The following is a 15,157-nucleotide window of genomic DNA, read 5'->3' as shown; positions in this document are numbered from 1 at the left end:
TCCCAGACTGTGTTGTTGGTCAAAACTAACTTTATTCGAGAACGGATGATCACGGTTACAACATTTCTTTTCCGGGTGAAAAAAAAAGATGATCGTCTGCCACTCCACACATTAACATTGCGTTCACGTCTCGGTTCACGTTCTGGGGTCCCGTGGGCCTTCAAAATAAGGGTCTTCACTGAATAACAGTGGCAGTGGTGGGAGAATTGATTCATTAATACCTTAATTAATTAGTTAATGTGTTTAAAGGAACCAGACACAACAGAGAGAGTTTTCTTAACCCTTTGTAGGTCAAATGCGAAACTGTGGAAAGAAAACCATGCTAAACTTCATGCATTTCATGCATACAAGAATCTAGTTTCAGGCGCGATAATAAGATCACAATCCGAATCCATACCCACAAAAAGATTTTAACCCATTCTGAACGGGAACCTATTTTGGTGTTGGCATCATGTTATGCTTTAGCTATTGAAAAATAGCAGATCTACAAGCTCATAGCGCGCCACCGAGTGGCGCGCTACGAGCTTGTAGGTCTGCTATTTTTGAAAAATCGAAGAACGACTGACATTCTTAGAATCTGATCTCGGGTCAGAATGGGTTAATCAGACCAGTGTGTGTCCAGTGGAAACCTCGTATGAATTTGATCTCAGGTCAGAATGGGTTAACTCTGAGAGTGTGAAAATGAACCATTACAGGGCCAGAGTTATAAAGTACAACCCTAAGCGTTTCAGTGTGTAGAATAAAGTTATATAATATCACAGGAGCCAAGCTTTGAAGGACTTTGTGGAACGATGCAGTAAAATATTTACACGGCAGCAGGTCATCATCTGCTGAGTGAGGAGAGACACCACCACGCTGATGCTAAGACGACCACGCAGGGGTGGAAAGTAACTAAGTACTTTTACTTAACCCATTCTGACCTGAGATCAGATTCATACGAGGTTTCCACTGGACACACACTGGTCTGATGAACCCATTCTGACCTGAGATCAGATTCTAAAAAATGTCAGTCGCTCTTCGATTTTTCAAAAATAGCAGACCTACAAGCTCGTAGCGCGCCACTCGGTGGCGCGCTATGAGCTTGTAGATCTGCTATTTTTCAATAGCTAAAGCATGACATGATGCTAACACCAAAATGGGTTCCCGTTCAGAATGGGTTAAATACTGTACTTGAGTACAATTTTGACTTCTACTCCATATCTCAGAGGCAAATATTGTACTCGAAAACATTAGATTTTGATTTTGCGGTTGATTTTTTGAGAGCGAGAGAGAGAGAGAGACAGAGCAATGTGCACGTTGCGTTTACAATCAGTTGAGGATACAGGTTCAGTTTTAGGATAGACAGTTAATATTTTCCCTGTCCTTTATAATTGTGTACAATAGTCTAGGCTATACACGTGACGAGAGAACATTAAATGGTGACATAGATAGTGAGTGTATAGCCTACTGTCCTCTGACTGCAACAACATTGCATGAGACATTCAAATAAAGTTGACGTGCATGAAGTGGCGTCCGGGATATCAGGATAATGATATCATTGATTGATTGAACAGCGACAGCTGTGCATACTTGATCAAATAAGCAACACATTGATGGGCAATTGGTAGATGGGAGAGCAGGAGAGCAGGAGAGGGGAGTGGGAGAGAGAGAATAGCAGAGGGAAAGAAGTTATACCGGAATGCTTATTTTCCCCCTTTTTTGCCCGCTTTTCAACGGGCCGGCCTGCGCATCACTATGCATCACCCACTTCAGTCCAATATACATTTCGGCCATGTGAAAATAGCAGATCTAAAAGCGCATCTACAATGCATCGCATTGTGACGCATTGTATGTACTGTACGCATCTGCTGTTCCTCAAAAGATGTTGCTTTCCGGTAACATTTTTATTTGAATTAATTACTTCATTATTATTATTTTTTTCTGTTCTTTTTTCACCTAAACGTCATCAGTGATGTTCATTGCAATGCCATTGGTCATGATATTTGCATATAAATACCCCCCACAGAGGCTGAAATTCACAGAAATTAAAAATTTCTGGACTCTTTAACCCTAATAAAAGTAAGTAAAATTATTGTAATATGGTTTTTTGTGATCATTAGAATGTCTAGAACATGTTTTATTCATTATTGTGAAAGATACCCCCCAAATGTAAATTATTAATTTATTATATAATTATTATAAATGTGCATAACATTTTCATCAAACCTTTTTTATTTTATTTTTAACATAAGTCCTATAGTTGTACAAAGTAGTAGTAAGGTTGAAATCTCTTTTTTGCAAGTAGAAATATATCCGGGTCTTACAGGGTTAAACATTGGAAAACATGAAATGGGACAAAATTAGTACTTTTACTTTTGGTACTTTAAGTACATTTTGAAGAATACCTTTGTACTTTTACTCAAATACATATTGTACTTATACCTATTTCTATAATGGAGTATTGATTGACCTTTACTTGTGAAATAATGTGAGTACTTTTTTCCACCGCTGACGATGAGTAAGCAAAGAGCTACTGTAGAGCGATGGAGAGAGAGAGGCGGAGACTGTGAGAGACAGACAGGAACGCACACGTCCGCATTTAGGCTCTGGGAGAGAGGGGGCGGGGCTGCTGTTGACTTGACCTTTTCATTTTCTTTATAGACTGCACAGATTGTGCCCCTGGACCAGATTGTGCTTCCGCGCGCACGTGCTGTGCAAACACACACACACACACACACACACACACACACACGCACGCACACACACGTACCATTGGCTGGACAGTGATGGGAGAGTGTGAGGAGGAGGAGGAGAGGGGCAGCCGGTCCTCCACAGCCCGCCTCCTTCGCTCCCTGAAGCTCCTGGACAGCAGAGCCACGCGGTGGAACTCGGCCGGGTCCGACGCGCTCTCCGACAGGAGGCACTCTCTCTCCTCATCCTCCTCCTTCTGCAGCTCTCTGGAAGGAAGGAAGGGGAGGGGACGTGAGGAGGGGGTTGAGGAGGGTGGGGAGAGGAGGGGAGATGAGGAGGGGGTTGAGGAGGGTGGGGAGAGGAGGGGAGATGAGGAGGGGGTTGAGGAGGGTGGGGAGAGGAGGGGAGATGAGGAGGGGGTTGAGGAGGGTGGGGAGAGGAGGGGAGATGAGGAGGGGTTTGGGGGGGGGGGCACTGGCAGTGGCTCAGGCCACCGCTAGAGATACTATAGTTTTGGATGATCCCCTTAGTTTTAGCCTGACCCCTTATATGAGACAATTTTAAGATGACCCAATGCCAGGACTTCGGTAGTCAATTGTATTTCTCAGCGCCGTAAAATTGGAAAAGTGTAACATTATAAAAACTTTAAAATTGGAAAATGTTAAGGCGTGTCAGGTAGGGTTGGCACCCGGAAGGAAGCGGTTCTTTTTCAGACAGGTTTTTAATCACACTGTCAGAGCTGGTATGTGGACTTGACGTCTGCTATACAGTTACTACACCAGTGGTTCTCAAACATTTTAATGTCACTCTGAGAGAGTACAAAAGGAACCAAATGGATCCTTTTGTACACTCTCAGAGTTACAGTTATTTAAGGGTCCATTTGGAACCCCCCCCCCCCCCCCCCCCCCTTTAGGAATCGTTAAAATCCTAAAATGTTCTCAACTCTATAGTGTCAGGTTATGCTTGAGCGTTCTTCCGGGTGCTTCAAACGCCACCGAGAAACTTCCATTGAAATGAATAGCTGGGGTGGGGCCCTCTAGTTCTGTATCGGTGCGTGCATGCGTGCGGTACCTCAGCGCATACAGGTCCTGGTGCTCCCGGCTGGGCCAGCTCTTCCAGCAGTAGTGCAGAGGAATGTCGCTGCCGTTGGTGAGGGAGACGGAGCGCTGGCTGGCCAGAGACACGTACGTGTCCTCCAGAGACACGGCGGCAGGCTCCAGACGCACGCTGTCCAGCTCCTCACACGCCCCGTACAGACGCACGTGCACCTCCTCACCTGGAGACACACGCACACACACACACACACACACACACACACACACACACACACACACACACACACACAGTTTTAGTCATAGTAGTCTTTTGAAAATGCTATTTTCAGCTCGCATTCCATGCAACGACGCATAAAATGACTTGTCTTTTAGTTCTACTGGATCTCTTCTCCACTAATCTCTCCCGAACATTTTAGTCTAGTTTTTGTGTTGACGAAATTGTCAATATATTTCGTCTTAGTTTTAGTCATCTCTCATTAGAAGGCGGGTGTAAGTGCCATCCAACCGTTTCTCTAATTTCGTTGTAAGTGTCCATGTCTCAGAGCCATAGAGTAGAATCGGCTCAACGGTCGTCCTAAATATTTTTACTTTGAACATCATCACCAAGCTGGGATGACCAGATCTTGAACTAGGTTAGCCTGGCACCAGCCCTGAATTGCTACCATTAAAAAAATATTTCCTGGCGATTTAGGTCTGGTGACTGCCTCCACTGCAGTGACTCGCGACCGTATCAATCTGGCTATTAACCCATTCTGACCGGGCACCCATTTTGGTGTTTAGCATCATGTTATGCTTTACCTATTGAAAAATAGCAGATCTACAAGCTCGTATCGCGCCACCGAGTGGCGCGATACGAGCTTGTAGGTCTGCTATTTTTGAAAAATTCGAAGAACGACTGACATTTTTAGAATCTGATCTCAGGTCAGAATGGGTTCATCAGACCAGTGTGTGTCCAGTGGAAACCTCGTATGAATCTGATCTCAGGTCAGAATGGGTTAAATCGCTCGATGATAAATAGTTTCTTTACAGAAACGACAGGTTTTATAAACATCATCCGACATATTTTACCGCTTTTCTTTACATGCTAGTAGCGCTCGTTGACTGTGTTTGTTTGGTTAGCAACCAAGTTAGCCATAGCCACATGATTGACAACAACTATACTATTCTGATTGGTTGGTATGAGCCAATCGCCAAAGACTGCTGCTTTGACAACGCCCAGTCCAGAAACTGCTGCCGCGGGGAGGGCTTTCAGTCTGAATAATGAAGTGAAACGAAATTAAATTCAGACTGAGTGTCAGGCTAGACCTAGATAACTCTGATCCTAACTTTAGGCTCAGGAGGAGCTCTTAATTGATCCCTTTGAACTTCAAAGTGGCTGTGTGTGCACGGAGTTGATCGAACGGGCCATACATAAGTGTCAAACTCGTTCTATGCTCATTAGTGTTCTCTCTCTAAATCAATGAATGCATCAAAGACAGCCATCACTTTGATTCCTGTCAGAGAGGGAAGGGGAGTGTGTGTGTGTGTGTGTGTGTGTGTGTGTGTGTGTGTGCGTATGTGTGTGTACTGTACTCACACAGATCTGAGATTCTACAGCCTATACCTTTAACTCACTGTGGCAGCAACAACTACCTAGAAGAAATACTTCTAATACTAAGACAGGGCAACAACCATCAACACTACAAGAGTTGCACGCACACATGCACGCACACGTGCGCACACACACACACACCCACACACCAACTTGTGCGCGTCCCATGCACGCGTAAATCTACCAGCACGGGACTGTAGGTAAATCTTTTGAGGCTTTGTTTACATTCAAATCAGGCGGTGTGCAGCATCCAACCTGTAGTGTATAGCATCATATACGTACGCATCCAAATCCTCAGTGTTCATTTAACTTTATTTAAAAAGCACAAAAAAGAAACTTTTGTTGTAACCAAAGAGCTACACAGAACATTTCATCAACACAACAAATACAAACAGTAGTAAAAAACAAGAACATACAGTACTAAGGAGATCATTACCAACATATCAAACGGAAACGATGGGATAAAACAAGCAAAACGTCATATCAGGAGGATTCGAATGCTTGCGACTCAGTAAAACAGAGTTTTGAGCCTGGATTTAAGTAAAAGATTCGATAGAGGGGGGCAGATCGAATGGAGAAGGGAATTATAATACAGTCTGGCCGGCTGCGACAGAGAAGGCGCGGTCCCCTCGAGGCTTGGTCGTCGGGACATCTAACATCCTTAACAGCCCTGATGAGTCAATTGACCCGAGGTGCCTAACTTGGTTACACTTTGAAAACACTCCCGGAGTTACAGATGGATAAATCAATAGTGAGGCTTTACTGTGTAGGGCAGTGGCTCCAAGAGGTAGAGCAGCTGTTGGGGAACCAGTTCCATCCTCCTGGCTTACAGTGCTGAATTGTCTTTGAGCGTCCCCCCCACAAAAAAGACATTCTTCATTTCTGCTCTGTAGTTTACGACGGAGTCGCTCGCACACAGAAACCTTCTCACAGCGCGTTGTGAGCTTTGTAGATCCTATTTTCTGTGCACGACTCCCAATGAGCAGGTTGGCACTGTGTGGTGAACGGGTGCATGTTAAATCACATCATCGCTTTATGTATGTATGTATGTATGTATGTAGAGCATCACAGTCCCACCCCCTTTCATGACGACAAGAGGCCCGGAAAATAATTTCCCATGCATTTTTCCCATAGACGTTTCATGACAACAAACTTTTTTTTGGGGGGCGAACAAATAATTAGAAAGAAGAAAAAAAGGGCAGGTTACAACACTTTATTTGTTGCTTTTCTTCTTACCCTTTATTATTTGTTCGGCCCAAAATATTGTGTTTATTGTCATGATTATGTCACGATCCGAGATGGCTTTGTCCGAGGCTTACAGATCATTAAATAAATATACTTTTTGAAACGTCTATGGGAAAAATGCATGGGAAATTATTTTCCGGTCCTGTCGTTGTCATAGAATCTGGTCTCACGCAGCTCCTTGAATGAAGGAGATATAGAGATGCAGACCATTTAGTTGAATTCAGAAAATAAAGGATATATAAAATAAAGTGAACCCATCATCAAATAAATAATAAAAAATGTATTTGTTTGAGCTGAACCCGTTTTAACCCATTCTGACCTGAGATCAGATTCATACGAGGTTTCCACTGGACACACACTGGTCTGATTAACCCATTCTGACCTGAGATCAGATTCTAAAAATGTCAGTCGTTCTTCGATTTTTCAATAAATAGCAGACCTACAAGCTCGTAGCGCGCGCGCTATGAGTTTGTAGGTATAGCTAAAGCATGGCATGATGCTAACACCAAAATGGGTGCCCGTTCAGAATGGGTTAAGAGACTTGCATTATTTTTGTTGTTTTGAGATCACAAAATGCCAATTTCATTTCCATGACGAATCTCTTTCGGATTCCACTGGCTGCTCCGTGTCGCTTTCCGCTTCATAATTTATAACGTAATGAGGTAACTTTCGTCTTTGTGGTTATTCAGATTTTTCATCTTGAATAATTGTGGAGCCAGACAATTACTTGCAACATGAATGTTTTATACGTGCTGTCGTGCCACAGCGAGCCTCTGGGTGGAACGTACAGGTATGTAATCAAACAGGCTGCGGGGTCTTGGACATTCACAACCATTTCGTCAACAAATAAAAACAAGACTAAATGTTATAGGGAGAGACCAGAGTAATCTAGTAAGAGAGTAATGACACTCCCGTTGACTCGCATTGTAACAATGGAATGCGGAAGTGCTCATTCTATCTCAATGGAATAGTTCCAGCCATAGGAGCAATGTTTGGAACTATAGCCCATAGGCACCGCTTTGCGGTGAGATCAAAGGTAGAGCAGGTCGTCCAATGATCCATGGATCGGTGGTTCGAATCCCGGCTCCTCCTGTCTACATGTCGAAGTGTCCTTGGGCAAGACACTGAACCTTGCATGGCTTCCGCCGCAATCGGTGTATGAATGTGTGTGTGAATGGGTGAATGTAATGCACAATCTATGTAAAGCGCCTTGGATAAAGGCGCTATATAAATGCACCATTTGGCATTTACCATTTAAAACATTTCAGGTGATTTATGACTAAAACTAAATGACATTTAATTCAAAAGACTATACGACTAAAACTAAATCAAAATTTGCTGTCAAAACCGTTACTGTTGATGTGGGTTTGGGCTGGTGTTCTGTTCAATCTAAGTGTAAGTGCAACCAGTTCATCAAGTGGATTGTCTGCCAAAAGTAATGCTTTAAATAACACTTGGCATGGAGAATCTGCCAACTGTAGATGAATCGTTGTCTCGCAAGTGTGTCTTACTCATCTGCGTCTGAACATTCGGGCCATTCGGTTCAGCTTCCTCCAGCAGAGCCAATTCAATATATTCTTGGGGGGTTGAACTGAAAGTGAACTGATCCAAAGTGAACCAGAGAGAGAGAGAGAGAGAGAGAGAGAGAGAGCATTGGCTGAGGTTCAGAGAAGCAGGCACCTCTTTGTTTCCCCGCCATCGTTTAGGATGGAGGAAATAAGAGAGGAGAAAAAGGAGGGCTGAGGAATGTTGAAAGGGAGGCAATTATCTTTCTGCATCCTGATGCTATGACAGCAGCTGACAGGCAGAGAGAGCTGCTTTCATCCGCTCGCCCTGTCTGTCTGTCTGTCTGTCTGTCTGTCTGTCTGTCTGTCTGTCTGTCCCCCACTGTGATTCTCTAGGAACATCACCTATCAATATCAGCTGGTCAAAAGGAGAGAAGATGACTGCCCAACCTCCCTATACCCCCCCCTCCGAGCGATTTATTTGGTATTTAGATTTATTTAGATTTGTTGGTACACCTGTAAATAACTTTCATGTGTTGTGAGGTATCCTCGATTACTATCATCACTGTATTATGAATGAATGCATTGGGACCCGAATGGAAACAAGACCGCAAGGTCTTTTTTCGGTGCCATCCTTTTGGATAAAATGTGCTTTTTTTTACTGTACCATGTACTGTTTTTGCATATGATATATTGTCTAATAAAATAATCAATCAAAAAAAAAAGAAAACACAGCAAGATAACTTCTCAAGCACCTGTTTCCCAAACAGTGGGTCAGGACCCATTTGTTGGTCTAATCAAAAAACACATTTTTTTCATGAATAAATCAAAGAAATTATATTAATAATAATTATTAGAAATCAAGTGTTTAAAAAGTAGTGAAAACAGCCGATCTACAAGGTGGCGACGCGTCGCGACCTTTTAGATTTGCTATTTTCACCATTATAGTTTGGGGTCGCGGGCAAACGCCTTATCTCTCATTTGTGTCTGGACCTGAAAGGTTTGGGAACCACCGGTGTGTGTAATAGTGTAGGGACAGCTGGGACAGCTCCATCGCTTCTTCCTTCACTGCTGCAATGACAGTCTGACCAAAAGAAACACTATTGAAAAACAACACAACTGTAATGGTGCTCGGGAGGGTGCCGCCAGAAGAAAGAGGCAACTTTAAGTGAGTGCCGTGTTGTTTGTCCGCCCCTCCGCGGTGTAGCTGTCAACATAAGGTGCTGGAATCTGTTCACACATGAAAGTATATACAGTAGAACTGTCATGCACAAACACAGGCATGCCTGAATGCGCACGTGCCAACACATCTACTTTCTCCGACGCATGTGCACGCACGCACGCGCACACGCACGCGCACACGCACACACACACACACACACACACACACACACACACACACACACACACACACACACACACACACACACACACACACACACACACACACACACACACACACACACACACACACAATATCATCACTGTCGGGTATAGAAATCTTATATATGTCTATGAATTTGTTTCCACCCCAGAAATGAACGCCCTATTTCATACTTTGTCACATGACAGCCAGGAGGGGGACAGGGATGATAGGAGGGTAAGAGCAGCAGTACCAGTAGCAACAGTGATGCTGATAGGTTGGTAACAACAACAGTGATGCTGATAGGTTGGTAACAACAGCAGTGATGCTGATAGGTTGGTAACAACAACAGTGATGCTGATAGGTTGGTAACAACAACAGTGATGCTGATAGGTTGGTAACAACAACAGTGATGCTGATAGGTTGGTAACAACAACAGTGATGCTGATAGGTTGGTAACAACAACAACAGTGATGCTGATAGGTTGGTAACAACAACAGTGATGCTGATAGGTTGGTAACAACAACAGTGATGCTGATAGGTTGGTAACAACAACAGTGATGCTGATAGGTTGGTAACAACAACAGTGATGCTGATAGGTTGGGAGAGAGCAGTGATGGAAGTGAAGTACTCACATGTTTAACCCATTCTGAACGGGAACCCATGTTGGTGTTAGCATCATGTTATGCTTTAGCTATTGAAAAATAGCAGATCTACAAGCTCATAGCGCGCCACCGAGTGGCGCGCTACGAGCTTGTAGGTCTGCTATTTTTGAAAAATCGAAGAACGACTGACATTTTTAGAATCTGATCTCAGGTCAGAATGGGTTAATCAGACCAGTGTGTGTCCAGTGGAAACCTCGTATGAATCTGATCTCAGGTCAGAATGGGTTAACTTATAAGTAAAAGCATCAATACTGCAATGTAGAAGTGCTCCGTTACAAGTAGAGAAGTCCGGAATTCAGTAAAAGGACAAAGGTATCGGCATCCAAAATGTACTTACTGTACAGTGCCAAAAGGAGAAAGTACTCATTATGCACAATGTCCCATTTCATGTTTTCAAATGTATAAAGAAAATATTTTGGAAACAGCAGATCGATCTACAAGCTCACATTGTGAGCTTGTAGATCGTTTGGTGAAATGAAACGAAATGTATATAGGGCTGACATTGTTTGGGCTAAAATGTATGCTTTTTGTAATAATAATAATCTACAAAGTAACTATAGTAACTGACGTCTTCAAAATAAATGTAGCGGAGCAAAAATACAACGCTCGGATGCGAGATACGGTGGCGTGGTAAAGTAAAAGTATTGGAAATACTCAAGTAAAGTACAAATAGCTCGAAATTGTACTCAAAGCACTCAGTGACGTAAAGTAAATGTACTTAGTTACTTTCCGCCACAGGAGGAAAGCCCTTGTGCGAGCTTTAGAGGCTGTCCTGAAACATGCATGAGGGAGAGAGAGGGGGAGGGAGGGAGGGAAAGGTGCTAAATTAAAAATGATAGTCCCCTGATGGGCTGTAAGTGGTGTTCGGGAGCTCGGGCCTGGGCTTGGTGCGCCCATTATAAAAGCTTAACCCATTTCGGGCGGGAACCCCTTTTGGTGCATTATGTTATAATTTAGCTATTGAAAATAGCAGACCTACAAGCTCATAGCTCTATGAGCTTGTAGGTCTGCTATTTTTGAAAAATCGTGAAAATGTGGCCCAAATGTTTGAATATATTCTTTCAGAGCGAACGTTTTTAGCTCAAATCTTTGCTTCTGGGAGGGTCCCTGGAATGACATATTTTCAGATGGGGGTCGGCGGCCAAATACATTACATATTTTTGGGGTTCTTGACATGAAATATTGAGAACCACTGATATAGAAATATGAGGTTTTTCAGGAAAAAAAATAATTTAAAAAAATATATTTTTTAAAGGCCTAAATGGGTTAATGTTGCTGAATGCCATCGCTGCTGTATGCTGGCCTGAAGCGGCCCTGTGCGTGTTTCTATGCAGCAGGCAAACAGCACAGCAGTGACTGACACAATGAGTATGATGGTCATCACGCACACCAGCAGACAGCACAGCAGTGACTGACACAATGAGTATGATGGTCCAGTCCCTCCCTGAGCTGAGGTCATCACGCACACCAGCAGACAGCACATAAACTATAAACACATCGACGGTAAATCATGACGGTTCAAAAACAAATAGCTCACACGCACACACACACACACACACACACACACACACGCAACACACACACACACACACACACACACACACACACACACACACACACACACACACACACACACACACACACACACACACACACACACACACACACACACACACACACACACACACACACACACACACACACACACACACACACACTAGAAATGTTTATTTATGTCCACATAATGAGAAGTACAGGAATACCTTGTACAAAGGACATAAACACTGCCAGTGCAGTTTGACAGTGAGAGCAGCCAGTTACAACGTGCATGGACGGCAAAGCATCGTTACATACAGTATATGTCGGACACGGGGCAGCAGACATAAATCATGGATAAAGGAAACAACGCCTCCTCCAAATTGAGCGGCTTCCTATAATGGCTGAAACTGAGCAATACCTCGCTAACTCATAGGGGGTGGGGTGGGGGGGAAATCATTTCATGATCGTTTCAAAAGGTTACTAATTTAAATGTAAATTTAAATGAGTGTTAAAAGTCTTATCCGCTGGTATTGAATCATCGACAGGCAATCGTTTTCCCAAGGGGACGTTGCCATAAGATTTCAGGATCAAGGTTAGCAACACAAGTCTGCTATAGCGTTCTATCACTGCTGGTATAGCACATTGAATTGAAAGCATAGGGAATAGGCAGCGAGTAGATGCAGGCTGAATAGGCTTAAGTGCATTTATTGAGGGGCGCCTGGAGCACCTCCAATGCATGGCCTTTGAAGATTACGTCATTATGGCAGCCAAGACTATGGGATTTTTTTGTTTATAGGTTTGTTTAGACTTTAGAGCACTTATGACATAAAAAGTCTATGAACTTTGACGATCATATTTACTGAAGACGCAAATCGTGTCCATGTCTAGGGACTTTAACATTTGTTTAGGGCACTAAATGACGACGTCATGTGGCCAATATAAATACAGTTAGAGTGGGCACTCACACGAGTGAAGTTTTATCTTTGATTTGTTTTGATCGCAGCCCTTTTAGGGCTTCTGAACAAAAATACATCGCCTGGATGCAACTGGGTATCCCACGGTCATCGGGGTTTCGGGTCTCTCGAACATCATACCCCTCATTCGGGTGACCCAGCCGGGGTGATCAAGTCCAGACTTACGTCCCAGTAGCTACCCTCGATCAGACCCACTAGGGAAAGACAGGGCCGCACAATCCGTTGGATCCACTCCGGAACTACTCGACTCAACGACTGAGAGGTACAATTCTGGTATGTGGAGGGACTATAGGCTCTGTGGCTTCTATTATACTTCCAAAGCAACTTGGAACAAAGCTTTTTAGGTAGACGCGGAGCTGAAATGAGGTCGTGCAGCTTATTTGTTTTATGTAAACAAGTGGAATCAGAGATTGATGCTGTTGTGTCTGGACCATCTTGGCAAAGCCATCTGGTTTTCCCTGTCATTTGGCTGTCATTCTTCTGTGATGACTCTGAGCAGACGATCGAGACACCAACTGCCAATGTCTGAATGCAAATGATTTATACAAATCTCTTGAATACAAATGTTTTGGTAAATGAGAAAAATAATAGATTATGCAAACAGGCTGAGCTTCTTTGAATTTGAATTCTTAGGTTTTGCTGAAGTCTTTATCGATTACATTGTCGGATCATAGGCATGTATCTTTATGAAGTGTTACTTCAATCAAGTTCACCCTGATGAAGGCAGTTGTTCCGCAACACGTAGGTGCATTTTAATTAATTGCATTTTAATTGCAATGCATTAGCCACTTCATTAAAGGCTTTTTCCCCCCCATAGAGTGCCTTTGTCTCTCCCATTGTGTGCATCATTTCTGTCACCTAACAATGAGCACCTTGTTGCCAAACAGATGCACTCCTTCCTCTCTTTTTTCTCCAATAAAATTTGTTTAAAACTTTATAATCTGTGTTTTGAATATTTTTTGAAAGTCAACAGCTTCATTCAGTTCATCTCGGTTGCCTTTGTAATAGGTTTGTAAGATGTTCAAGTGTAAAAGTGAGCAGGCAGGTCAGTTCTGCATGTATTTGCTGCTTCTGTTCTACACCAGAACGGAAATATGCACGCACCGGAAATAAGATGAGAGTTATTTCTGTTCACTGATGCCCACCCAGTCCTATAGATTCTGTACCTTCACTCCAATGTATCAATATTACAAACCACATGCAGTATACCACAGAGTGTGTATTGCATTAAGATGGTGGGTTAAATATACTGTACCATTATGTCAGACAAAGATCTGACATACCGGTAATGGTATACAGTAACTATCAAACCATATACATATAGTAGTGTAGTTAGTGTACAGTACAGTACGCTACTATCCATGTAAATTACTAGTATTTCAATCAGAGACCCCGAGAGACTAAGATATAGGCTACGGATGGGTTACTATCTATAGTACGCCCATTAAGACGTAATCTGAGACGTAATCAAAGCAGTACTAGATACACAAAGCAGGAAACAGGAGAAGTGAGGCGAGGAGAAGAGAAGAGAAGAGGGGAGGGGAGAGGAGAGATGGGGAGAGGAGAGGAGAGGAGAGGAGAGGAGAGGAGAGGAGAGGAGAGGAGAGGAGAGGAGAGGAGAGGAGAGGAGAGGAGAGGAGAGGGGAGAGGAGAGGAGAGGAGAGGAGAGGACTACCTTCTGAATGACAGATAACAGGCCCTTAGAGAAAGCCGCACTGAGCTGAGCCAAGCAGTATAAGTACAATACAGTAGATAACCATAACAGCCTCAATCCCTATAAAGGGTCGCAGCACCAGTCAGTCCCCACAGAGAGGCTATAGAGTCCCCTCTCGTTATCGTTACTTATCTCACCACGCTGATCCCACCAGTAGAATGCAACGATGCACAAAGACAAACATTTTGTTCATTCACAACATACATGAAGGGAAACATTCCCGAGTTACATTTCAACTGTCATTTCAATAGGCATTTAGCAGACGCTCGTAGGGCGACTGTAAAAGGGGAGAGATCGGAGTAAACGCCACGAACATTTACCCTCAAACAGGGCGAGTAGCTGTGGGATTTATTTGAGTGCTTTGAGAACAGCTTCTTCTGTAACATATACAGCACAGTATAGGAGATCAACTAGACGACACTCTTCACACCTAAAGTATGCTTAAGGCGGTAGAGGCACGGTTATCTTCACCTAAACTATGCTGAACGAGGTAGAGGCACGGTTATCTTCACCTAAACTATGCTGAACGAGGTAGAGGCACGGTTATCTTCACCTAAACTATGCTGAACGAGGTAGAGACACGGTTATCTTCACACCTAAACTATGCTGAACGCGGTAGAGGCACGGTTATCTTCACACCTAAACTATGCTGAACGAGGTAGAGGCACGGTTATCTTCACACTTAAACTATGCTGAACGCGGTAGAGGCACGGTTATCTTCACACCTAAACTATGCTGAACGAGGTAGAGGCACGGTTATCCTCACCTAAACTATGCTGAACGAGGTAGAGGCACGGTTATCTTCACCTAAACTATGCTGAACGCGGTAGAGGCAC

At 43.5% G+C, this 15,157-nt stretch overlaps 1 protein-coding gene across 1 annotated transcript in view; it reads right to left on the bottom strand.

Annotated features, from left to right (window-relative positions):
- The window catches only part of hydin (HYDIN axonemal central pair apparatus protein), a gene marked incomplete at both ends in the record, with an annotated part of 156,030 nt that overhangs the window by 120,374 nt on the left and 20,499 nt on the right, over positions 1-15,157 (bottom strand). Inside the window, 2 exons of the mRNA XM_080762251.1 lie at positions 2,750-2,840; positions 3,742-3,946. Coding sequence (XP_080618377.1) covers positions 2,750-2,840; positions 3,742-3,946 — 296 coding nt within the window. The remainder of the gene's footprint in view (positions 1-2,749; positions 2,841-3,741; positions 3,947-15,157) is intronic.

The sequence above is a fragment of the Protomyctophum bolini genome (genome assembly GCF_963924005.1).
Source record: "Protomyctophum bolini genome assembly, chromosome: 4".
Classification (NCBI taxonomy): Eukaryota; Metazoa; Chordata; class Actinopteri; order Myctophiformes; family Myctophidae; genus Protomyctophum; species Protomyctophum bolini.
This window is presented reverse-complemented; position numbering and strand designations above follow the sequence as displayed.